Source organism: Muscardinus avellanarius (genome assembly GCF_963383645.1).
Source record: "Muscardinus avellanarius genome assembly, chromosome: 3".
NCBI lineage: Eukaryota > Metazoa > Chordata > Mammalia > Rodentia > Gliridae > Muscardinus > Muscardinus avellanarius.
In genome coordinates, this window is record NC_137788.1 from 30,421,719 (window position 1) to 30,447,395 (window position 25,677).

The window sequence follows — 25,677 nt, forward strand, 5'->3', positions numbered from 1 at the left end:
CCAGCAATTTGGCGACTCATTATCCATCTTAGGGAAAAAACCACTCGTATACGAGCATAAATTGAAGCGCACGAGGGTGTTTATCAAAGTGTTGTTTATAATAGCGAAAAACTGGAAGAGCCTAAATGTCCTTCAGTAGAGGAATGATTAAATAAACCAAGCCATGTTGCACTTTGAAATATCACGCAGCTGTTAAAAGAGAATGGAATACTTCTAGATGTACTGACACAGCAAGACCATCAATATGCAATGTTTGGTTTTAAGAAGGTGATAAAAAATAAGGACAATATGATACTATTTATATGAACGGATTCCTGAAGACATACAGGTCTTCATGTATATTTGTATGTGATTGCATCTGACCCTAGAAGATTTCATATATAAAGAATATCGGTGTTTACCTCTGAGGAAGCAACTCAGAATGGAACTTCAGGCAATGAAGTTTGTATCACATGAATCTTTAAAAATGAGAAGGTGCTTTTGAATTTCTTGTATAATTAAAAAAACAAAATAGAAAAAAGTAAAAGACACTGTTTATGAAATATTCAAGCAGTATAAAACGGGAGAAAGTAGTACCCCAGCATCCTACCCCCTGGAGAGAACAATGTGATAGATAATTTTTCAGACTTTTCTTTGAATATACAAGTACATGCATGACAGGAAGAAATGTTAAAGTCCCCCCATTGCCTTCTAAGGGAGAAGACTCCTGATTGCGGGAGGGAATCTCGGTTGACTGTGTAAATTCTAGTTGGGGACATGCAAATTTGAAGGCACTGGAGAGACTGAGAGTGTGGAGGAATCGATGACTGAACCTGGAAGCAGAGGGGGTTGGTATGAGAGGTGGGGAGAGAGACAGTCCATCGAATTTTGTTCTGTTTTTTAGTGTGATGCCCTTTATTTTTAAATTAAAAACATTTTTTTTTTTGGATTGGGGATTGAACCTAGGAACATTTTACCTCCAAGCCTCCCCTACCTCAAGCCCTTTTAATTCTGAAACCAGATCTTGCTAAATTTCTGAGGCTGGCCTTGAACCTGTGATCCACTTGTCTCAGCTTCTCAAATACTGACACTACAGGCGTGTGCTGCCATGCCCAGCTGGTATTGCAGTACCCTTAAGTGCCTTGTTGTGACATACTTTCCCGTCTCCCGTCTCAGAGTTAGTATATCATGCACTGACCACCAATGTTCATGTGAGAAGTCTTGTTTTCATGAAGAAGGAAGATCCCTTGGACAGCAAATTTCAGAGTGAGGCTTCGAGCCAAGTTGAGGATTTTTCAAAGGAACTGACCATGAACCGGTTAGAGGCTCTAAAATCCACACAGAAGAACTAGAGGATTAGGAGAGTGTGGATGAGAGGCTGTTGTGCAAAGGGCTTTGGAAAAGCCTTTGGAGAGCTGGGCATCCGGAGTCAAGGGAGGGGGCTTCCTAGCATGCTAATGTATAGCTAGCAGGTGCACCTGGGAAGTCAGGAGGGTGGGGCTCAGGTGCATGGCTGCTTCCTGATGGAAGCAGAAGAGTCTCTGCTGCGAGCTCAGAGACCACCAGGTCTGAGGGTGCTGGGCTCACGCAGAAGAGACAGAGCCCAGACCCACCTGGACTTTCACTCTAGAAGGGCACTGAGCCCCAGCTGGTGGGGTGGTAGGGCCTGAGTGGGGAGGGGCTGCTGGAGGAGGCACTGCCGGAGGGAGCCCCGTCGGCTGGGAGAGAACTCTCATCAGTGAATGAAGACAGGAATCTTGAGGAATAATGGCTGGACTCTAGCTTTTGACTTCTGGATTGAAGCTGAGTTTGTGGTGCAGAGGGAGACCCAGGACTTTCTGCCACCTGGCAGTCAGCCAGAAGGCTACAGTGACAGTTTTCGCTGGAGATGGGGAGATATGACACTTCTGAATCTGAACACATTGGAAGGAAAGCCGGGAGACAGAAGAAAGATGGTTTCTTAAAGGAGCTTCTTCCTTCCCTTCCTCCCTCCCTCCCTCCCTCCCTCCCTTCCTTCTTTTCTTTCTTTTCGGCACTGGGGATTGAGCTACACCCTACCCCTATTTTATTATTATTATTATTATTATTATTATTATTATTACTATTATTAAGTTTGAAACAAGGTCTAAGTTGTGGAGAGCCTCACTAAATTGCTGAGGCTGGCCATGAACTTGCAATCCTCCTGTCTTAGCTTCCCAAGTACTAGGATTACAAGTGTGTGCTACTACACCTGGCTTATTTTTTTTTTTATCTTGAAACAGGATCTTGCAAAGTTGCTGAGGCTGTTCTCAAACCTGATATCCTCCTGTCTTAGCCTCCCAAGTATTGAAATTACAGGTGTGCACTACCACATCCAGCAAGAGGAGCTCATTTCTCACCAGAGAAAGATGGTTTCTGGAAAGAAAGTCCTACTTTTTCCATGTACCAGTCTCTCCCCAATACAATTTTTAATACAAAATGCACTGCATTGTACTGTGGTACTGTTCTAAACCTTTTCTTTTTCTTTCATTTATTAAGTACTAGCCTCTTTTCAGATTAGTGCTCTATAACCACGTTATAGCATTTTTAACCACTCTTCTGTTAATTGTATTTAAACCATCCTGTTTCTCATTGTCCTACACTCTGCTCAAAGAAACATCCTTGGGCACACCTCCGTGGACACCAATGCCAAAGGATGACTTTGTCTTCTGGGGCTTTGCTGTGAAGGTTTCTAGAACCCAAAGTGTGGCAAGAAAGTGCCTTCTCCTTCCTTCTTGTGTCCTCCTACCTCGCCAGGCATGAAAAATATGCTGGTGGCAAGGAAAGCCTTGGGCCTCTCAATGCTTGACCCCTGCCCAGCCCTGGCCAGGCCACTCTGCAAGATGGATAGCCCTGTGTTGGGCCAGTGCTGCCTCTGAGTGGACCTGCGGACCTGCCTACCCTTTGAGAAGCCCATCTTTTGGGGCTGTGAACAGCTGTGTCCTGGCTTCTGGAGCAGCCTGGGGGTCAAAGAAGTAGAGAGATAGAGCTGCATCCACACTAAGATGTGTTGCACTTGACCCCAACACTATTGTAAGAGCTGAATTAGTGGCCATGTAGAAAAGCCATGAGATGTCACATAAAAATTGGAGTCTTGCTCTAAAAACCATAAGCATTCACTATGACACTGCCTCTGCCTGTCTGCACTCACAGTCTTCAGGCAGGGGCAGTGGCCACCCTCTTGAGCCAGCTGTGTGCTCTGCAGGTTGCTTTGGTCCTGGCCACTCCTGCTGCCCATCGGCCGGCTGGCTTCTCTCCCTTATGCCTCTGCCTGGCCTGTGTGTGATGTAAAGTTGAATGGGCGTGACCTAGCCCTTCCAAGGAAAAGCTTTCTGACTCTGGCAGTGACTTTACCTCTCTGAGCCTCAGTTTCTGCTTCTGAAAGGTGCAGGGGGATAATTACACCCACCTCACAGGATTGTTGCAAGGATTTGACCAGACGAGGTGTGTCACAATGAGCGGGAGCTCCGCAGGGTGACACCTGTACTGTGATGCCCTTCTCAGCTCTGCGCCCAAGACCTTTGTGTCTCTCCTCTCTCTGCAGGTGTCTGTTCTAGTGGATCTAGAAGTCCCCTCTCTTCCACAAAGTCTCTCCAGACTAGCCTGGATGGAGGCACCCAGCCATTGGCAGCTGGTGGAAGGCCAGGATTGGATCAGAGGGGGAAGGGAGACCATCATATGCACAGAACTGAGGCTGGAGGAGCCCACGTCTCAGAGGGGGCAGGCCACGCAGAGGCTGGCTGGAGCTGCTGAAATTATGGTGAGAGCACAGGAGAGTGGCTGCTGGCTTTCAAAGGCTTGTTAGAGCATTAGAGACAAGAGGCGTAATGAAGGCCTCTGTGGCAGCTGGGCAGGGCGGCCACCACAGCACCGGGCTGGCTGGCAGCAGGGGCTAAGGCGGCAGGATGATTTCTTCTCTCACATCCTTCTCTTTGGTCTCTCTCTGTGCGGGAGGAGGGAGCTAACGGAGCAGAGTGGGGGGATGGCTTTCAAAGAAAGCTCAGGAGGGAAAAAAAAGGCTGAAACACTAAGCCCTTGGATCTCAAATTGCCTCTCCAGAGAAGTCCCTCTGCGCACCTTGTTAGGATTTAGAGAAAAAAAGAACCAGGGCAGGGGCCAGGGCTGGGCCCTGGAGGGAGGGGCTGGGGGAGCTGGGCCGTATGGTCAGAGACCTTGACCAGGGCCAGGGAAGTGGCCAGCGGTGTGGATAGAAAATAAAACCCTTGAGGACGCAACTTTAAGAGCCAGATGCGGCACTTATTGCTTATATGACCTTTCTGAGCCTTGGGTGTCTCCTCTTAGAGGGAGGGTGTGAGAGTACGGGGAGGGCTATGGCTACAGAGTACAGTGCTTGGTAAACACCAGGTGCTCACTACGTGCTGGGCTAAAGTCCTCTAGTAACCTCCTCCTGCCACCCTCCAGCAAGGGTACAACATGCTTATTGCATGCTAATAAATGTGTAAGCATGTTGCTAGCATGTATCCCGGGCATGTGGGTGTGTACATGTGCTATGATTTTGCATGTGGGCATGTGTGTGAGTTTGGGCGGCACAGCCCCCCCCCCATTGTGGCTTGCATAGACATAGCCTATTGTCCAAGTTTTAAGCCACTGCCCACTGGGCCATGCTGTGGGCCTGGGCCTGCCACTCCTGGTGCCTGGCCCAGGTGGTGCAACTGTGGGCAATGATTCAGCCTTTCCAAGCCTGGACCTGGGACACAACTGCTGTATCTCATCATCATAAACACAGATGGGGGAGGACCAGGTGATGCAAACCCAGGGGCTGTGGAATGTTCCTTATGGAATACAAAGGGATCCGAGCCACAGGGAGAGAGAAAGCAGCAGGCACAGCAGTGGCCGGAGCCTTGGGCCTTCTGTGTCAGGAGCTGAGGATGTGGGGGATTCTCCTGGCTCTCCAAATTTACCCTCAAGCTTGGGCCCAAGCTCTGGCCAAAGGCATCGCCTTACCTGGCGATGACAAAGAGGACACAGCTGACACCCAGGTAGGCGAGGAGCACATACATCCAGATGTCCGGGGACAGGGGATTGAGGAAGGAGAAGACGCTGGGGTTGGTGCCGTTGGGCTTGCGGTACAGGATGCTCACGCCGAGCGTCATGAAGGGCTTGGAGAAGTCGATGGCCTTCTCGCGGACGTGGGTGATGGTCAGGGGAGCCACAGCCAGGTCTGCCTTCTGCAGTCAGAGACAGACAGACGGACAACGAGCAAAGCCTCATTAGCAAGCAACAGAGCGCTCCTCTTTGAGAAGGGGGGCTGAGGGAGTGAGGTGGTATGAGCTGCCCAAGCCCAAGGTCACTTAACCACTCTTCAGTTTCAACATTTGCTAACCCTGGTCTGGCCGGGCCATGCCCAGGGTGCAGAGAGACAAAGATGAATTCAACTTAACCTTAGTTCTGCAAGAGTTCCTGGCCTTGAGGCGAGTGACGTAAGCATGCAGAGATGGCGACGACTGCAGCGGTGACCCTGTGGTCCTTCGCAAGACCGGGCTTTGTCAAATGAACCCAGTGCATCCACCTACAAACATCTAAAAATAGCTCATGTTGTTTACTGGTGTCTTTCAGACACCGCCAGGAGGACACAGAATCCACGATGACTCTAATTTAAATCTTTCTTCTCCCCTCTACTTCCTGACTGTTCACCCCACTCTAGAGTCTATAGACCCTAAAACGCACCCAGAAGATAGTTGGGCAAAGACAATCCTCCCCTGGAAGAGAGAGGGTGGGCCAGAAACTAATCAGGCAAGTCCAGGGCGTGAGGTGGAGGGGGAGGGATAGGGATGCTCCGGTGTTAATAAATCCGACTCCATCAAAATTTAATGAGAAGAATAATTAAAGTTCCATTTCTCTGGTCTGAGATTTTCCTGATGAAAAGTCTAAATTCCCTCCTCTCCACTCCATCTTTCCAGAGCCTTACCCCACTGTGTCCTCCTACACGCGACCCCATTAAACCACCTCTTGGTTCCCACATTTCCTCCCTCTCCTCGGTGCTTGGCCCACCCCATGCCCTGATTAGCTCATTCTTACCACTCATCCCCTTGTTAGCTCATTCTTACCACTGCCTGCACTTCTTTGCATATGCAGCCTCTTCCAGACATGGCCCTGAAGGCCTCCAATCCTAAACTCCCGTGGACTCTGCTCTGACCCACAGGAAGGGCCTCGCCTGCTCTGTGTGCACTATCACATGCCTGGGGTCTTCCTCAGTGCAGTTGAGTCTGTGGCTGACCTGCTGTTTCTTTTCTCCACTCCCAAGCCTCCTCTCGTCCTCTGGAATATTTGTAAATAGTCTTCCCATTGGAGAGGATACCCCTTGGGCCCCTGTAGGTATTGATACCCCAAAGTGTGAGCACTTCCTCAGGTGAGACAGAACCAAAGAGAGGAGGGGTCCTAAAGACCAGCTCTAAAACTCTTTGCCAAGAGGGTGCCTACCTCTGAAACCCTTTCTCAAGGCAATTCGACTAGGCAGCCACCTGTTGGGTTGGCCAAGCCCCATCTAACAACCCATCCACAAATTTCTATCCCTCCATCCATCCCTTCATTTACCCATCTTTCCATCCATCCATCATACTATCTATCCATGCATGCATGTGTTCAGTCTCCCCCCATAATCATCAGTCTACCATCCATCCATCCATCCATCCATCCATCCATCCATCCATCCATCCATCCATGAGATCTACCAGGCACTAGAGACACAGAGAAGAAACATTGTTTCTGCCCGCATGGAGCTTGCAGTCCAGTAGGGGAGATGGATATTAATCAAATTACTTAGGTTAACATTAGCTCTGACTCCACTTATCTTAGAACAGGAACTAGAAACCCAGTACAAATCAGGCATCAAGGAGGAAAGGGTCAGTAGCGGGGGCTCAGCTTCAAGCCAGCTCTGTGGGTGTCCCAGGCTGGAAGGAGCTGGGAAACATGGAACTCTGGAGCAGAGTGACCCATGTGCATTTATCTGAGGCCTACTGTGTACAGTGGTGAGCTGTAGAGACATAGTCCCTGCTCTCTCGGAGCTTCAGGCCAGTGAGTCCCTGTTGGGGTGTAGATGGGACTCCTGGGTAGTGAGGGCACCAGGGTGAGATATCCTGAAAGGTCCCTTTTGGTCTTAAAGTTCTAGAATCTTCCAAAAGGTTGATGTTACAGGGATGCATGGGCCTTTGATGCTAGTATCTGGCCTCCCCCAGCCCTACCCTTTCAAAGCACATTGCATTGGGAGGCTCTGTTCTGACTCTAGAGTCATAATCATCCTCTGAATGCATTTAGAATTGCTCTCTGAGATGGCCTCTGGGGACCAAAGTGGATTCTTGGGAATATCCCCAAAGTCACTGGTGGGGGAATCTTCCCTCCACTGTTGGTAGCCAGCTGGATGAGGTGAAAGTGTTTTGCAGCCATGCTCAGGGCTGGTGAGGAAGCCAACTGCAGGGTACGGTCCCTTTCCCTCCCTCCAGACCCTTTCAGGAACTTCGGAATCCCCTGCCATTCTTCCCGCCTTCTGTCTCTAATAGGGATGCGAGGCAGAGGGGTCTGTGGCATTCGTGCCTACGGTACCAAAATAATTGGCCAACGTGACCTTCACTGGGAGTTCGGGTGTGCTCTCCCTTGGGCTTTGGGGAAGCTGGTGCTCTCCACTTCATTTTTGGTTTAGGCAGGAAATATTCCATTTCTCTGTTGGTAACGATTTCCCTGAGAAAGGCATTATTTTGTCCAACTTCCCTTGAAAGATCAGAACAGATGTCAAGCCTTTGCCGTTTCAGTTCATTACCCAGAATGAAAGGCCCAGTCTTGGCAGACCCTTCCTACTTGTACAAGTTTTCTTCAAGGATGATTCATAAAATCAGGGGCTGTCAGAGCTGGGTGAGAGAACTTAGGGAGCCTCTATTACAATCCACACTTTTTGAATGGAAGGAAACTGAGGCTGGGAAAAGCTCCTCAATCTTCACTCTCGTATTTACAGAAATTGTGGTTCTAAACCAAACCACACCTCCAACCTGTTGCACCTTCCACTGGTCTCAGGTGACTTGCTGGCCCCTCCTGCCTCACCAAAGACCTTTCTGTACATTTTCTAAACCCTGGTCCAGACAGGATGACCTTCTCAGAATGGTATCTTATCCCCATAAACAGCTCTCCATTTACCAAGGATCTTCAGCCCTATTACTCTCCTCCATCCTTGGGTGAAGCCATCTGGTCTCATCTGCTTTGCCACGGCCCCAGCTTCCAGCATGGAAGGCAAACTACTTAACCAACCCCAGATCCATAGCTGAGTCCTTAGTATCCAACCATCCTGGCTGCTGACTGGACCCTCACCTTGTACCTCAGAATGAAACTCGAGTCAGCTCCTACCAGGTTCTAAGAAAGGTCCTGGTTCTAGCAACTGATCACCAATCTGTCTTCTCTCAGGACAGGGTCTTCCCCAGGGTCCAAGATCTACTCCCTGGGCCCCAGCTTGCTCCCTGTATCTGGTATCTTGTTGGTAGCTGCCTACTTGGATTCCCAACTATGGTCTCCACCAGCTTCTTTACTTCTGTGTTCTGTCTTTTGCATGGAATCCCTTAGGGCATCTGGCTGCCCGGACCATGACCGGTTTTAATTGAAACAGCAGGAACTGCTATCATTAGTGGATGCTTCTTACCAGCCAATCATGACTAAATGGGCTACAGGTACTGCCTCACGTGATGCATCAGTACCATATTCCAGATGAGGGTACTGAGGCTCAATCAAGCTGGGAGACTGGTTCAAGCTGGTGAGTGGCACATCTCACCATCATCTCAAAGCCCACCATTTTACCTCTCCATCCTACATGCAATATGTAGTGGGTTGAATTATGTGCTGAGTCCCAATCATATTCAAATCCCTATCCTTGGTACATGGGAAAGTGGCTTTATTTAGAATAAGGTCCTCACAAAGGGAATCAAGTTAAGATGTATTCATCTGTATTAGGGTGGGCCCCCAATCCAAGGACTGGGATACTTATAAAAGAGAAGGCACACAGATATGCACAGAGAAAGCCCTGTGAGGCTGGAGACAGAGATTGGAATAATGCAGACACATGCCACAGAACCCCAAGGATCACCAGCAATGCCAGAGGCTGGGAGAGGGACCTGGAACAGAGTATCCTCCAGACCTTCCAAATGTATGAAACATACCTGCTAACATTTTGATTTCTGATTTCTTTTCTCCAAAATTGTGAGAGAGAAAAGCATTCTGTTCTTTTAAGCCACCAGGTTTATGATAATTTGTTATGGTATAAGTAAATATACCTGCCAAGTAGACTCTGCAGGACACATGGAGCTCCCTCCACTGCTGCTGCTGGGCCCACCCGCCCTGTCCTGAGCCCAGCAATGCACTCCCCCAGGCCTGAATGTACCTCTGGCTCCCAACCACGGCTGCCCTGCGGCTTCCCCAGCATATGCTTTGCATGGCGTGGCTGGGCCTGGGTGCCAGAGGCTGCAGGAAAGCGTCGGCATCTCCAGTCTTCTTATCTGCAGGACTCTGCGCTGGACCCTGGTTTGGGGCCTCCCAGGATTTCACCTTTTCCTCTTTTCCCCAAGTGCTGTTTCTTCACTTCAGCTCATCTCCTTCCTACCCAGCTTAAGGAAGCATTGTGCCCCTTGAAGGGCCCTGGACATTAACCTGACAAACCATCATTCTGAACAACCCACACATCTGAATAGAGGGGAAAGAGGTGCGAGTAAATTCACAAGCGTCAACTGACAGGTCAGCTTCTAGTGCCTGTGGTTCACTGGCCAGCTTCCTGAGCTGACAGCAGCCCCCGTGACTGACGGGGAGCAGCGATGTGTGTACCGTTCGCAGGCCTGGGAGCACGGTCCCATTCCTGAGCCCCAGCAGGCTCCATCCGGTGCCTCTCGTCTCTCTGGACGGATGAGCAGGTACCCTGCTTCATATCCACTGGAACCCAGAATGGCTGCCCTGCCAGCTCCACCTCCCATCACTACAAGCTTTCTCCCCTACCCCATAGTTTCCCTGGTGGCGGTATCAGTCTTGACAGAACAGGGCCTGTCCTAGCAGAGCCCAAGGGGCCAGGGGGTGGTGAGTCCCTTCCCCCAGGACTAGGCTAGGTCTCAGTGATACATCCCCAGGCTCCTGAACTGCTCCTTGGTGTCCTGTTGACAATTGAAATTTTATTACAAGTCATTGTTGAGTATCCAGGTCCTCTGCCAGTATATAAACTCCAGCGGGCAGAGTTAGCTTGTTTCTTTTCCTGATATACCTCCTGGGAGTAGAGCAAAGCCTGACATAAACTGGAGGCTCAGTAAAGTTTTGTTGGAAAAAAAGAGCATCAGAAGGCTTGTAAGGGCCCAGCTCCCCTCGCCCCAGCCTAATGGGCTGAGGTGTGGTCTCAGTTGTTCTGCTCCGCACCCCCAGTCTCAGAAACCACACTGACCCTTCCATGTGACCTGTCTCTAACCATCCCCTCTCCAGACTCTGGACCCCGCTGCTGCTCCGTGGCCCTGGCTGGGACAGCCTGAACTTTGCTACCCTCTTCCCTTTGACCTGCTGGTGGATCCCAACATGGACAGCACTCACCTGCCCTCCTAGCCACCTGGTGATAACCGTAGCTCCTCAGGGCTCCCTACTCACAGGCCCTGGCAACCTGCCTATCCATCTTTGCAGTCTATTTGTTTCCCTCACCCTATCCAGAATTCTGAAGAACTTCCAGGTGAGCTCCCACCATTCCTTGCTTTAAAGCGCTCTGGCCCAGGGCTGGAGATCCTCTCCTGCCTTGCAAACAGAGCTTGGGACCACTATATGCAGACCTTCTGTTCCATCTGTCTTCAACTGCCCTGTCCATCCAGCATTCTGACCTTCCCCAGGTAAGCTCCCAACATGCCTTGCTTCCAAGTGCTCAAGGAGGTGCCTTGGGCACAGCTCTTCCTAGCCATATGAACAGGGGTTTTAGGCCTCTTTATCAATACCAGTGCACACAGGCGGGTCTGGTTCCTGGTTGGGCGGAAGATGGGACACAGTGGGGGCAATGGCGGCGTGTTTTTGACACCAGTTCTTCTCATCACACTTGCGGCTGAGAGTCCTGAGTAAAAGCCCCATGCCTATGACTGCCAAGGGGCCATCTCCCCAAGTCCATGCCCTCCTTCGCTCGATCCTCATTACCATCTGCTGCATGCCAGGGAACCGGAATTGACCCCTACCCTTCCTGGATTTCTCTGCTGCTGGCCAAGGAGGGCAGGGCATGGCAACTCTCCCTTCCTCTCAAGTCTCTAGGACCTTCTTCCAGGGTTTCTTGGGATGGGTGACAGCAACTCCCTGCTGCTCTCTGATCCACAGGATCTGCCAGGGAGTGGGGGAGCCCTTCTCCCTAGCTTCACTGCTTCCCTAACACTCACCTTGGCTGTGTGTTGACACCTGTTCACATGTTCATAGGTTACTGCCTGTTTCCTCTACTATAATGCCAGACCCTGAGGCTCAGGGAAGGGCTGTTGCCTGTTTTGTTCACTACTGTATCAATACCACCTAGCATGGGGCCTGACTTAATAGATTTATTGAATGAACTGATCGATGCAAACACAGAAGGTTCCGAAGAGGTCACCCAGCAAGCCCTCCTTCAGGAGTGATATCCCGCAGCTTTCAGGGTACACTGAGTCAGGGGTGGTATCTGCTGGTGGCCCACCAGCCAGTGGATAACTGACAGTGAGTGCTGTGGGCACTGATAACTTTGGGACACAACACTGCGGACAGTCCACATACATCTGAATGGGGGGAGGGAGCAGGTGCTAGAAAAGTCCTAAGTGGCAACTGATGGGCCGCATACCTGTGGTAAGAAAGGACAGGTGTGCCTTTCCTAAGCCCGGGAGGGCTGATTGCCAAGTCCCCACAGGGTCAATGCTGTGTCTGTCTTGTAGGAAGGTTCAGCAGGTTTGCCCTGCTTCAGGTACACCAAAAGGGGTGTATCACACATTCTGCTGCCATTTCCCAAGAATCTCCTTTCCTCATGCCCTGCGTGTCCACAGGGTGGAGCCTGCCCAGGGCCTGCCCTAGCAGGGTGCTGCCAAAGCTTCAGGCTCCCATGAATCCAGCTACAGCCCTGACTGGGGAGACTTCAGCAACTTTGGTGCCCACGTAGTTAGACTCCCTGTACATGCCCTGACACCTCTTCTCCATTCTTTTTTTGGTTTTATTTTTTCTTTAAGCCACAGCCAAGAGTCACTTCCCAGGGACACCTAAGTTGTTGTTCTCTATTCTCCCCAAACTCCTATTCTCCCCCTTTGTGCAACCAAAATTCTAATGAGATATCACTCATTTGATTCATTGTTTGTTCCTCTGCCCCAGTGAGCCCCACATCCTAGTCACTGCCCCGTCTGCCACACTGTGGGTGGGCGCTAGGCTCAGACCTGTCCCATGCACCAGTTCAGACCCCCTGGCTCCAGCCAACCTCATACAAATACAACCTGATAACACACCACCTCCTGCCCATCTGGACCCCAAGATATCTCTAGCCTGAAGGCCTCTGGCTAGAGGAGACTGTTGCAGGATCCCAATGAGCTCTTGTGTCCACCAAGCCCAATCCAGGATGCATGGAAGTTGGAGGCAGTGGGAAAAACCTGTCCCCTTGCCTCCTCTTACCCCATGAGACACACCTCATAAGGCTTTCTGAGGCACAGAGCGATGGATTGGGCCATAAGTCAAAATCTTCCTCTTGGCTCCCCTTCTTCCTCCCTACATATCACACTCCCGACTTAAGTAATGGCACAGGCCTCTGCCTGTCTCTGCTCTCTGGGAGCCTCGGCTGAGATGGTGCTCAGTACAGTGAGCTCAGTACAGTGAGCACCATCTGACCAAATGAATGGCCCAGCAGGTAGTCCCAAGCAGGGGAGCATGCCCCTTCCTGCTGCTACCTCTGACTGGGCTCCCTCTGCTAGCCCCTGCGCCCTGAAGCTCTCTTATGCCTTGGCTTGCTTGGCACCTGTTTGTCCTGACCCTAACCCCCTGGCAGCCCTTTCCAGGCCTTTTCCCCACGTTGGTCTCTGCTAACTGAGTTCTGGGGCTGATGGTTCTGCAGCGAATCTCAACAGAGCCTCAAGTCCTTCCTGCATCCCTCACCTGCCTAGCTAGTCCTCCTCAGCCTGCTCTTGGGGACATCCCGCTACTCGGTGCTGCTCTGGGCATCCTGCTGCCTTGATGGGAGCCCATCTTTGCAACCCATCTGTTTCCTCCACTCCCAACTGCCATGTCTAGTCAGTACTCTGACCTGCCCCAGGCGAGCTCCCAGCATGCCCTGCTTCCAAGGACGCTGGCCCGGCCTGATGAGGTGGCTTGGGCAGAGCTTTCCTGGACACATAAACAGGGGTTGGGGGCACTCCTAACATCCATGCACACAGGCCAGAACTAAGGTTTGGCTCCTGGGTGGAAGACAGGACCATGCTGGGTTCGTGGCCTTGACACTGAGCCCTCTCCTCGCACACTTCAGGTGGAGACCAGCTCATCACGACCCCGCAGTCATGTCTCTGGCAAGGCAAGCAAGCCCTTGCTTGTTCCCTCATTCACCATAGCTCTGTGTCCAGCCCTATGTCAGGTGCTGTCAGCGGCCGAGCTCAGTCCATCACACACTCACTGTCTGGAAGAGTCGTGCAGGGGAAGCGGGCACTCTCACCTGTGTCCCCCCACCTGCACACAGCACGGGGAGCAGAGGGGACACTCAGGAGGAAGGACACACGCCAAAGCCACGCAGGACCTTTCCTGTCCCCACGTTGGTCCAGGCCCTGCTATGAGCCAGGGAAAGCTCTGGATCAGACTGTACAGACCACCGTGAAGTATAAGAACTTCGACATAGATGCGCCATTGGCTTGCTGTGCCCGGGAGGGGTTTATGCATCACCTCAGGTCCCTCCTGCTCCTCCCTTTCCCCCACCCCTCTGACTCTGGGCCTGGGACAGCACCACGACAAGGGCTCCTGGGTCTCTGAGAACAAGGTACAAGGAGGCCAGGCCTGGAGCACACAAAGACCTATGCTGGGTCTGACCCTGCACCCCTAAAGGTCACATTCAGGCCAGTTTGTGGGTGCTGCTCATTCTCCATCTCCTTGTATGACCCTGAGTCCTGTCCACTAGTTGTCCTCCTGTGACCTCCACCCCCATGCATTCCTGGTTTCCCTCCTTTCTCTCCAGCCTTGCCATCCCAGGTACCTTGGGAATTCCTTTCATGCTGTTCTGGGTCCTGCCCCAGGTCTCAGCTCCTCTTCCCACAGCACAGCCCCCAACCCCATTTCCCAAGCTCCCTGTCACTATGCTGACAACTTGAAAATCTCTGCCTCCCGACCTGCTCTCTCCTCTGAGTGTCCAGCCATATGGCCGGCAGCCCAGTGGGGCCAGGATCCCAAAGAGTCCCCAAATAATCTCATTACATCCCCCAAGTCCTCAAGTTCTCTAGGGGCCCCCGAGAGGCCCTGTAGTCTGGGGATGACTCCGCCATCTCCCCAGCTGTCCCCACTTAGAATCCCCGGCCTCACCCTTGCCCCCTCCCTTCCCACACTTCCTGTGTCCGGCAACCACCAGTCTCTACAATGTTGTCTTTACCTGCACGGCTCCTTTGCTGTGCCTTTACCTCCCCACTGCAATGCTCTGCCTTAGCCACCTCCACCCCACCCATGTCCCAGCCATGCCTCTGGAACGGCTCCAGTGTGGTCCAGCAGCAGAGTTACTTTTATCAAGCGACGTTATTGTCAGCCCCTGGCTATACATCTTCAGTTGTGCCCTGTAGCTCTCAGGATCAAAATTAAATGCCTCCGTTTAGCACCCATGACTCTCCAAGGCTGGTCTGTTGCCCCTTCTCCAGTAGCATCTCTTCTCTTGGCTTAGGATCTCCATGACTAGGACTCTGCCTCCACATTCCCCAAACAGGCTCCTGGATGCCTGGTACCAGTACACAGAAGCTTTGGATGGCAAGTGGGCCCCCACCCCCGTCATCAAAGACCAAGGCTCCAAGTATGTATGGGGTGGTACTTTGGTGTCTGCCTCAGTTTCCTGTGAGTTTGATCAATATGAGTCACTTCCCCCAAACTGGCTACTTAGATTCATCAGGATAAGGTCTAGGTCGTGGGCCACTAGGTACCGAACCACATCTGGCCTAGCAGGATGACCACGGCTGATGGGTTTTCTCTCCCGCTGCTGCTATGTTCAAGCATGGAAACACTTTAGATGGGGAGAGAGGGGACCTGGCCCAGGATGGAATAGTGCCAAGAAGGACAGGCCCCATTTATGAGTTAACTGAGCACCAGGCTTTCTACGAAGCATTTTGAGGTGATAGCTCATTAAATTTTCCCCCACACGCAGGGCAAGAGGCTCTTTTATGGTCCCGTTTTGTAGATGTGAACATGGAGGCCAGAGGGGTTGGATCACTTCCCCACTGTCAGATGAAATGTGGCTGCCTTGAATTTGATCCATATCTACTAGGTTCCAGAGTCCTCAAAATGCAGGAGAGCACGCTGAGGCTCAGGGGTGAGGAGAAGACTTCAGAGAGGGGAGGTGAGAACAGATGGTCTGAGGGCGGACAGAGAGCCCACCTGGAGGAGAGAGGGGGGAGAGATACCCCAATCACGGCTCTGTCTAATCGCGATTGTTGCTCCCATAGTTCACAGAGATACGGGGGAGGAGTCTGCGAGAGAGGGACATATACCTTAGGTGTCCCAGCTTCCTCTACAACCCCCGTCTCTGGAGGCCTCGTGGCATGGGACAGAGGCCAGCAGGATGTCAGGAAGGACGTCTGAAGTCCTGCTGGTCAGAGGTTCCACCCAGGGCCTCCAAATGGGCCTCGGGGGGCAGACACTTCCAAAGGTGGGCATTCATCATTTTTACGCCTACGTTCAGATCCCTAATAAGGAAGTAATAATATTGCCAAGTCTTTACCACGCTTTCTATGAGCTAGTGAGAAGACTAATTATCTGACGACACTAATAAATGGTTATGATGTTATTAAAAATGGCACCAAGCTAGGATTAATAGGCTCATCAATTGTAGGGAACCAGGTTTAACAAGGTCCCCTGCATGTCCCATCCGGGCTCATGGCCTTGATGGATCCTGGGCCTCCTAAAGTGCCTCCCAGCTGCATAGACGCCCCAGATAAGGCTCCCCTGCCCTCCCCGGCTGAGGGTCAGCTCAGGAAGGCCTGGCTAAGGCCGGTGTTTTCTCACCGAATCCCTTTAAAAAATGGCTCTTGGAGCTCTTGGGCCCCTGGAGATGCCGTGAGTGGTAAGACCCTTGGCCCTGCTCTCTTCTGCACATGGCCTCTGCTCCCGGTGAGACCCCCTGCCTCCCCTGCCCAGCTGGCCTCTGCAAATGACAGGCCCCCAGCCACCCAGCGCCCCAGACTCCAGAGCCCACTCGGGAGGTGGGAGGTGCGGGGGAGTGGGTAAGACAGAGGTGCCGCTGGGGCCTGCTGACTAATTTCCATAATAATTACAGTTATTACTAATAACGGTGACAACACCACTCCCCTCCACTTACACTGAAGTCTACAACTGAGAGGCTGCTTCCCCACCAGTTGTCTCCTCCGAGCCTCACAACAGGCGGGAAGAATGAATGGGGCAGGTGTCATTATTCTCATTGTCGAGTTGGAAAACTGGGACTCAGGAAGACAAAGGGCCCTGCAAAGCCCCTCCCCCAGCCTCCATGAACAACTGGAAGAATAAAAATAAAATAGCAAATACTAAGGCTGTGCCAGGTGGGTGATACACGTACATTAACTTCGTCTTCAAAACGATCTTGCTGGATAGGTTCTATTCCTATCCTTTCCTCTTGTAGATGAGGCCCCTGAGGCACAGAACGGTTAAGAGTCTGTCCAGCCACACACAGCTTTGTGAGCGGCAGAACTGAACCCAGCTCAGGTCCGTGTTCTTTACTATTAGCTTCTTCTACCGGGCTTCCACGGTAGCCCATTTCCTGGGGCTGGAACATGGCTCCGCGGAACCAGGCTTTGCTTGAGCCCTCCTGTTCTGAGCTGAGCGCCAGCCTCCCTTCCCACTCACAGCTGCTGAGGCCTCTGTAGGGCAGCTGCTCAGACAGGGCAGCACGCTGCCTGCTCCCACCCTGAGGAGAAGCAACAAGCCCTACTTACTGCGGAGGCCTGCCTGGGCCCTGGCTCCTGGGTCTGGATGGGCTCTTTGGAGAGGTCAAAGCTCAGGGCTCCCAGGCACAGAGCCTCCAGAGACTCTGCTGCTTGGATCCAGCTGTATCACTCACTAGCTGGCCACCTTCCCTTCTCGGCCTCAGCCTCTTCATCTGTAAAATGGGTGCTACTGACAGCACCTGCCTCAGCGGGTTTTTCTCAGGAGAGAGAAGGAACCTAAGGGGCCTAGTCAGACTCCTCCTCATATTCATTAGCTTCAAACAGAACATCTTTGGCATCTCATAGAGTCCCAAGGTCAGCGATACCGCCCCCAGGCAGAGGATGCTGGGCCAATCTGGGCAGGGGGGCGGTGGTCACCTCTGGTACAATTGGGGGAGGGGTACTGAATAAAAGTAAGGGGCAGTGGAAGCACCCAGGGGGATGCTGAGTAGTTTTTTATTTTTTGAAAAGGGGGCAGTAAGCCATTAAGTTTGGGAATCCATGGCTGGTAGACGCTGCTTCTGCCGAGGCAAATCCTGTGAGCAGGAAGGCAGGTGATATTTATTCTGTGCCAGGTGAGCCTGTGAAAATGTTGCCTTATTTTATTCCTGAAACACCTCAGGGGTTACACTACTTGCTAATTACTCCCTCGGTGGAAATGAAGAAGTGGAGGCTCAGGGAGGCTGATAAATTTATCAGCCACACATCTATTAGGTGGTAAAGCCTGCACTTGAACCCCAGGTCCTGCACCTGCAGAGGGGGCTTCCAAGAGCTAGGGTGTGTTTGCTGAGAGCATCTTACAAAGCTCCTGAGGACTCAGCTGACTATGGACCCGACCCCGGGCCAGTATCACAGCACTCCCGTGAGCAGGGGTATTGATGTGTCCATTTCACAGAGGAGCAAGCAGCTCACAGAGGTTGGGTGACTGACCCTGTCCCCAGAGCTAATGAAGGAAGAATGGGGATTTGAACCCAGGGCCCCCTGAGTCCTCCTGCTGTGGTGTCTCTAGCCTGTGGCTTCTCTCTGTCTTCCTCCCACATCTGACAAGCCCCTGGCCCTCACCCTGGCTGCTCTCTCTGCCTGCTGGACTCCTTGCTTCCCAAGACTGTCCCCTCTCCCAGGCAGAGTGAGGGGCTGCTCCTTGGTGCCCCCAACAGAACCTTGCCCAACCCTCCACCCCAGCCCTAGTACGCTCCCTGGACCATCTGTCTCCTCCTTGGGCCCCCGAGTTCTTGCAGTAGTGACAGCTCTGTCTCTGTGTCCCCGAGTCTGGTGGAGTGTTTTTGTCTTGGTACTTTGCTCATGTGGCTGGGACATCATCCTTTGATAGCTCTTAAAGGAGCAGAAGCTGAGAAGCTGAAGGATTCCTCCAGAGAAAGCTCACCTAAGACACCATTTGGGGTCAGCTCAGTATCTGGGGGCTAGTACAGATGCATCTGCTTGGAGGGGATGGTTGGGAAGTGGGGAGCTTGAGCAAGGTAAACGCAGAAAGAGCTGGGGTGCACTTTGTATGGGTCCCCCAGTCCCCAAGGGTACAACCTTCATCTCCATCTCCCCAGCCTCTGGGCCGTGTCTGTGGAGATGCCCAGCCCTGATGTGTGAAGCACCCCGCCAAGCCTCCAGGGTGCTCCCCGTCCCTGCTTACGTGGTCGATGAGCTCCTTAACCATGCCATTCCACTGGCCCTTGTCGTCCTGCGCCCCGTACTTGCCATCCTCCACCAGCCGGATCTCATAGGAGAAGCCCAGGATGTGGGCCAGCTCCTTGAGCAGGTCGATGCAGTAGCCCTCGAACCGGTCGTTCCCATACAGGGTCCGGTCGGACTTCCGGAACATGACAAAGGGCTCCTCCTGCAAGGACAGACAGAAGAGGGGATGGCGAAGCCCAAGTGGACAGTGTGGGCTGGAGGATTGGGTGGAACCTCTGATCTTGTTTTTTATAAAAATATTTGGGTGGCTTAGATGAGTGGCCTATTACGTGGGGAGAGGGAGAGCCAACTTGGTGGCTACCACTGAAAGCTCCTGGCAGGTGGGGCTCGGTGGGTACTTAGTGATTTCCTTGCCCAGTGGCCACAGAACTGTCAGTGGTGGAGCAGGGCTTTGAGCTTGAGACGGCCTGATTTCAAAGCCCACGTTCTCCCCTTAGCACCAAGACCCTGGGCAGAGTTGTCAGAGTGTGGTCCCTGGACCAGCAGCAGCTGCGCCTAGGAACTTACTAGATACGTACGCTCTTGGGCTCCATCCCAGCTCTACTAAACCAGAATCTCACAGCAATCTGTGATTCCACAAACACCCCCCCTCGAGAACTCTGATGCCCCCCCAAGGGGGAAGACACAGCTTTATAGAAGGCTCTTCAGCAAGCCTCTCCTTCCTCTCCCCCAAGCCCTGGTGAAAAGATTAGATCGACACACTCCAGATACATTCGCTTTCCAAGCATCCTCTCAGTCCCCTGTGCTAGAATCTGCCAGGTGAGTGATGAATGATAACAGAGACAGCTTCATTTGTTTGTGGCTGTGCCAGCCTCTAGGAAATTAGCACACGAGATAATGCCCGCAGGGGACTGAGCAGAAAGCAGAAACCACAGAGCTCTGAGCTCAACAGACGGAAGCCCTTTAGGGGAAGTACTAATAATCCCATTTTACGGAGGCAGGAAATAAAGTTCAGGAGGACAAGTGCCTTGTGCCACCTCACCCAGCGGACACCAATCGAGACAGGACCTGAACTTGGAGGGTATGACCCAGAACCTAAATTCTGTGCCCAAAGCCCAGAGCCCATGGTGCCCCCTCCCTGGGGATAGGTTTGGTTCTCAGGAAGGTGGCGTGTGGGGCCAGGGACATTGGTCCTATGTCAGGTGTCCCCGCCTCTACAGATGACAGAAGGCTGGTGACCAGCTGGGAGTAAGGCCTGACTCTGTCTGCCTATTTATTCAGAAATGACTCCACTGGTAACTCCACGAAGAACAACCTGGAGAAGAGGCAGAAAAACTGGGGAAGCCGAGTGTGGTGGCGCATGCTTGGAATCCCCGCATTTGGGGGGGCTGAGACAGGAGGATCATGGTTTGCGGGCAGCCTCAGCTACTACTTGGTGAAGCCCTTTACCACTCAGTGAGACCCTGTTTCAGAATAAAGAATAAAAAATAGGACTGGGGGTGTAGCTCAGAGGTAGAATGCCCCTGGGTTCCATCCTCAGTACCGCAAAAAAAAAAAAAAAAAAAAAAAAAAAAGAAAAGGAAAGAAAAGAAAAAGAGAAAAGAAAAGAAAAGAAAAACTGGAGAAGTGTTTGGGATGCACAGTGATGAACAGTGGATCTGATGTGCAAGATCCAGGCCCCAGCACAGACCCAGAACCCAGGCTGCCAGTCAAGCCTATGTTTACTGGTTCCACCCGCCCGACTTACTTATGAGTCCCCATGCTGAGGTCTGTGGTGGCCCAGCTGAATTCCCACATGCCAGGCACCAACTGAAACTCTTGTTGCAGCGTCTTACCCGCTTGCAAGATGGGGGACATCATCCCCATATAATAGAGGAGGGAACTGAGACCAGACTAGGTGAGTAAGTTGCCCAAGGTCAGCCCAGGAGATGACTACAGTTCGATGGGGTCCAGTTCTAATCCTCCCCAATCAGCACCCCTGCCTGGCTTTGCTTTCCTTTCCTTTCTGTTCCCTGGTGTCAGACCTTTCTGAGTGCGTCTGCTTTTCTAGGTCCCAAACTCAGGTCCAGAGCTGCCTTCCCAGTGCCAGCGTCTGGACAACTCCGAGCCTCTTTTGACTCACTGGGCCTCCTTCCTCAGCCCCTTACCTGTTCCTCCTTGTAGCTCTTCAGCCCCTCCCTGTTGGCCAGCCTTCCCCAAACCCACCTTGGTGCCTGCTCAAGGCTTCTTAGCAGACGAATGCGCTCATGTGCTGGGGAGCCCGCGTCCTCACAGAACCACAGTAAGGCACGTACCGAGTTACTGTTCACTACACCGGTGAGGCCTCATGGGCCCCTGGTGTGGGCAGCAGAGCCCCCAGAAGACCCTTGTCAGAGGCCCTTGGGGGCAGACACCCACTGGCACTTAACAGGTCTCTTGTTAAAGCGGGGGGGCTCGATTCTTTGGTCCTGCTTCCCCAGCACAGCAGCCTCTCAGAATCCCGCCCCCACCATAGCTGGCTCACTCTAGCTTTCAGGCCCTTTGGGATGCTTCAGAGAAAGAGCCAGGGAGTATCTGAATGCCCAAGGGGTTCCTGAGAAAACCACGTCTCAGACTAACAAGGTGGGAAGCTGGACCTTGCGGCCAGCCTCCGTGCTGGCTCTCAGCTAAGGAGGCAACTCTACAGGACTGGGGAGAAGTCCAGATAAGGCCGGGGATGGAGGGAGGGCGCTGAGGCTACCTGGAGGAAAAGGAGTAGTCCACACACTGCCCTCATACAGATTAGTGTCTGGGCAGATGCAGGCTTGCACCCTGGCATGGGCCCAGTGAGCAGGGCCTGGTGGTGTACCAGTCCCAACTCATCCATTTTTTTTTTTTTTTTTTTTGTGGTACTGGGGTTCCTGGAAGCCCTTCTACCTCCGGGCTACACTCCCAGACCTATTTTTTAAAATTTGAAAACGGTCTCGTAAGCCAGCGAGGCTGGCTCCAAACCAGTGCGATCCTCCTGTCTCCGCCTCCCAAGCGCGGGGATTACAAGCCTGCGCCACCACGCCCAGCTGCCCAACTTATCCATTTTTGGTTGGTGCTTTTGTGCAGTAACAGGGTGCTCCTTTGTACCTGGTGACCCTGATTTTTATTTCGCTTGAGGAAATAATTAGAAGGCACCTATTTCCCAGGAAAGCCACCAACTATACATAAATATATTCCCACTTCCTTCTGTAAAATGGGTGTAATAATAGAGCCTACTCTAACCAGAAGAGTTACTGTAAGGATAAAATAAGTCAACCTATGCAAAGCATGTAGTACCTGGCAAACTTTAGCTGTTGATATTATTATTATTATTATTAATTTGTGGTACTAGGGAATGAATGCAGGGGCATTTTCCCTCTGAGTTCCACTCTCAGCCCTTTTTATTTTTCATCTTATAACAGTATCTTGTAAGGTTGCTGAGAGTCTCACTAAGTTGTTGAGGCTGGTCTTGTCCCTGTGATCCTCCTGTCTCAGCCTCCCAAGTACTGGGATTATAGGAGCGCACCACCTCGCCCGGCTTATTATTACTGCTATTATTTTTTTAACATCATTTATCATCCTCATCTTCTTTCTGTGTGCTGGTTGGCTTGTTGTGCGGTGACCTTTCCAGCCTAAAGACCACACCCAGTGTCAGCAGAGGGTAAAAATCATAGCTGGCAGCAGAAAACCATATACTAAAGGTGCCTGCGATAGCGCCTTTCCTGACCCCTCTCCATGCCCCTCCCTGGCCTTATCCTCTAAAATTAGCACTTCATTTGTGAAGCCACCGCAGCCCCGGAATCTATACATCTCCATATAAATACGCTGCCTTCGGAGCAGCTGTAAAATGCCATTAATTTCGGGAAGTGCTTTGCGGATGGCATACATATTTAACAGCCAAAGCCCAGAGCATTAAAATGGTGCTCGCCTTAGTAATGTGTCTCTAGACCTGCAACATTTCCTAGGGGGTAATTCTGAACTCCGCCAACTACTTATTCATGGACTATTTCACAATTTATTACTGGAAATGTCCAGACAGCCAATTCACAAGCTCTCTCGGCTGCTAATCGATTGCTCAGTGAAGGTGCCCTCAATTTCATAACTTCACGCTCTCCTATTGCTCTGGGAGAGCAGCCGGAGGACCAGGGGTAATATTTCTCTTCAACAAGTCACAGAAAACAGGGGTCCAGAAAAATAACCTTTTCCAACTCTCTGATGCCGGGGCTCTTGGTCTGCTTTCTCTATAATCACTTAGACTGATGTAGACCGCCAGGCTTGGCGCTAAGCTTTTCCCAACGACCAGAATGCGAAGTTGGGAGAGGAGAATTGGGGTTATCTCCATTTGGGGAAGGATTCAGGACTTGGCTATGCAATAGCTCTATGTTCTCAAGCCCCCCTTCTGATTTGAGCAACCTCAAACCACATCTGTACATGCACACCCATGGATACCCAGTGCCACTGGTACAGAGAGCCCACATGCGCCAGTGTTCATCTACCTCTCCCTGCACCGGCACAACACAGGCCAAAGGCCTCGGACCTAAGGCCTTGGCTTCTGCTGATTAGAACAGCAGAGAGCATTAGGAGTCCGGCCTTCCTGATGGTAGGAGATCAGGATGGCCCCTGGCCAGGGATGGCCCTCCCAGCCCGAATTCTGGCCTGGGCTTCTCCTCCTTCCCTGCTACTGGGTGCTAAAGGCACAACCTGCCTGGCAGTTGTCTATTCGGGTCACGATGTGTTGGTGCATCCAGACCCCGCCCGTAGCTGGTCCCACACCCACACACAAACCCATGTGCACGCCTACACTGCTGCTCACATCAGCAGCCAAAAGAACCCTGAACCTTCAAAAGCCGGGCCCGCAGGAGAGGGTCGGGTGTGCGTTCTCTGTGTGTGAGCTGAGGTTTGGGCAGATGAATTTTTCATGAGCTCTTGGAAGAGCAGAACCAGAACAGAGGCTGGGGCGGGTGGGGAGGATGTGCTTCTAGGCAGAAATGGGCCCCAGGACCACATAGGCCTTGAGCGGTCAGAGAGGGCAGTGTCAGCCTCTATCCATCTGTCTGTCCAGGGGCAGGCACCCTTTGCACCTGAGCCCAGGGTTCAGGATGGGAGATTAGAAGCAGGCTGGGGCAGACCACCCAGAGCCCCTGCAGTCTGCCAGGACCTAAAAAATTCCAGGAAAAAGAAAATGGAGGAGAGACCCCTCTCACCAGGGGTCTCAGCTCTAGGCTCAGTTCCCAAGGGGCAAAGCAGTTTGATGTTCTTGTCCTGTGCCTTGGTACCCGCCTGTCACTCAAAGCATGGTTGCCCTGACAACGCACTCCCAGACAGGCAGGGGGCTGTGCTCTCAGCAGGAGGTGCTGGCCCTGTATTCAGGCTGCCAAATGCAGGACTGGCTTTTCAGCTGAGCAGCTGGACCTGGGCCAGGCTGGGCCACTCCCCATGACCTGTGCAGCTGTCCCCAAAGCCCAGGCCTGAGAGTAGCTCCCAGGGCTCCGCATGTGGTACCTTTCAGGTACCTTCCCTGGGGCATCTAAAGCAACTCTAAGTTTCCAGGTGGTCCTAGGTCAGTCTTTGCATGGGATTAGACATCTCTGTCCTAGGAGACTCTGAGCACCTTATCATCTGGATACAGGGAAATTTGGGAGACCGGTGTAAAGGTTGTCACATCCTTCAGAGGTCATCTCATGTACTCCCCTGCCACCAGGAAATACTAGGCTTTTTCCACTGCCCTGCAGGAGGAAGCATAGCTGATCCCTCAATGATTTCTGGGCAGTAATGATGGAGAAAGCTGAATTGTGGGTCATATCCAGACCACGTGAATATCTGGCATTGTGGGATGAGGTTAAGATGGTCAGTTCCCTTCCATGGGTATAGATCATCTGCTTCTAGCTGGTCAACAGCCACGTCAGAGGTCAAGGCAATGGGGCCGGGAAAAGGAATCATTATGATGTTAGGGCTATGCGTTCCGACAATGGCCATGGAAGGAGACGAGGTTGTGGAGGATGGCTGGAGTGTTATGTCTCAGGAGAATACTAGAACTGTGAGGGGTTCCCGGGGTTGCATACCTTAATGCCTCCGAGGGCAGTGGGGAATCAAAACTAAAAGAGGCAGCCAAGTGTGAACACGGAGTGGTGGGGTCTGGGGTGGGCAGGGAAAGCCCACTGGGCAGGAAAGACATTCAAATGTAAATCCAAAGTTTTTAACAGATGTGCCCTGTGCTGTGGGTCCCCACAGTGACCCCGCTCAGTCTCTGGTGAAGTTCAGGGCTCTGCCTGTGGAAGAAGCAAAGGTTTTCTCTAAAACTTCAGACTGTGTGATGTGATGTGTTCAGCCTGAGCTCACTGGGGTCTGGATTTATAATCAATTGCAATGAAATAGCAATAACAGCTATCATTTAGCACTCACTCCATGCCGCTCGTACTTATTAATCCTTCATCCTCTCAACTCTGTAAGGTAGGTACAATTATTCTGTCTCCCTCTTTCAGACGGGAGACAAGCACAGAGCATGTTAAGCCATGGCTCAGGGTCAGTCATAAGCCAACAGTGAAGCCAGGACTCAATCCCTAAAGTCTGTGCTCTTAGTCATCACCCCCGCCCCGTGCCGGTCCCACTGCACGTCCCAAACTGATGCTGCGTTTGTGTCTGCCTAGATGCTTCGGGCTGAGGGTCAGTGCGACAGAGGTAGCTGTGCCCAGGTGCTGAGTCTAGAAGGGCTTCTCTCCCTGGGGTGTCTGGGAGCTAGCCGGAAGCTGGGTGTGGGACCTCTGGTGATGGAATGATTCAACAGGTCAGGGCCCTTTTATAAGAAGCTGTGGGTATTGAACATTGGCAGGTCAAGAGCATGGGGCATCTACTGATTCTGTTGATATATATATATATACCCACCCTTATGCTTTTGCAGAAAGGCTGAAAAAGAAAAAAAAAAAAAAACCTTGAGCCTCTGCTGAAAGGTTTTATGCCTTTG

General features: G+C 52.0%; 1 protein-coding gene across 1 annotated transcript in view; it reads right to left on the reverse strand.

Annotated features, from left to right (window-relative positions):
• Window positions 1-25,677, reverse strand: part of GRIK3 (glutamate ionotropic receptor kainate type subunit 3) — a gene marked incomplete at both ends in the record, with an annotated part of 224,976 nt that overhangs the window by 18,168 nt on the left and 181,131 nt on the right. Inside the window, 2 exons of the mRNA XM_080692401.1 lie at window positions 4,963-5,186; window positions 18,727-18,930. Of these exons, the coding sequence (XP_080548527.1) occupies window positions 4,963-5,186; window positions 18,727-18,930 (428 nt within the window). The remainder of the gene's footprint in view (window positions 1-4,962; window positions 5,187-18,726; window positions 18,931-25,677) is intronic.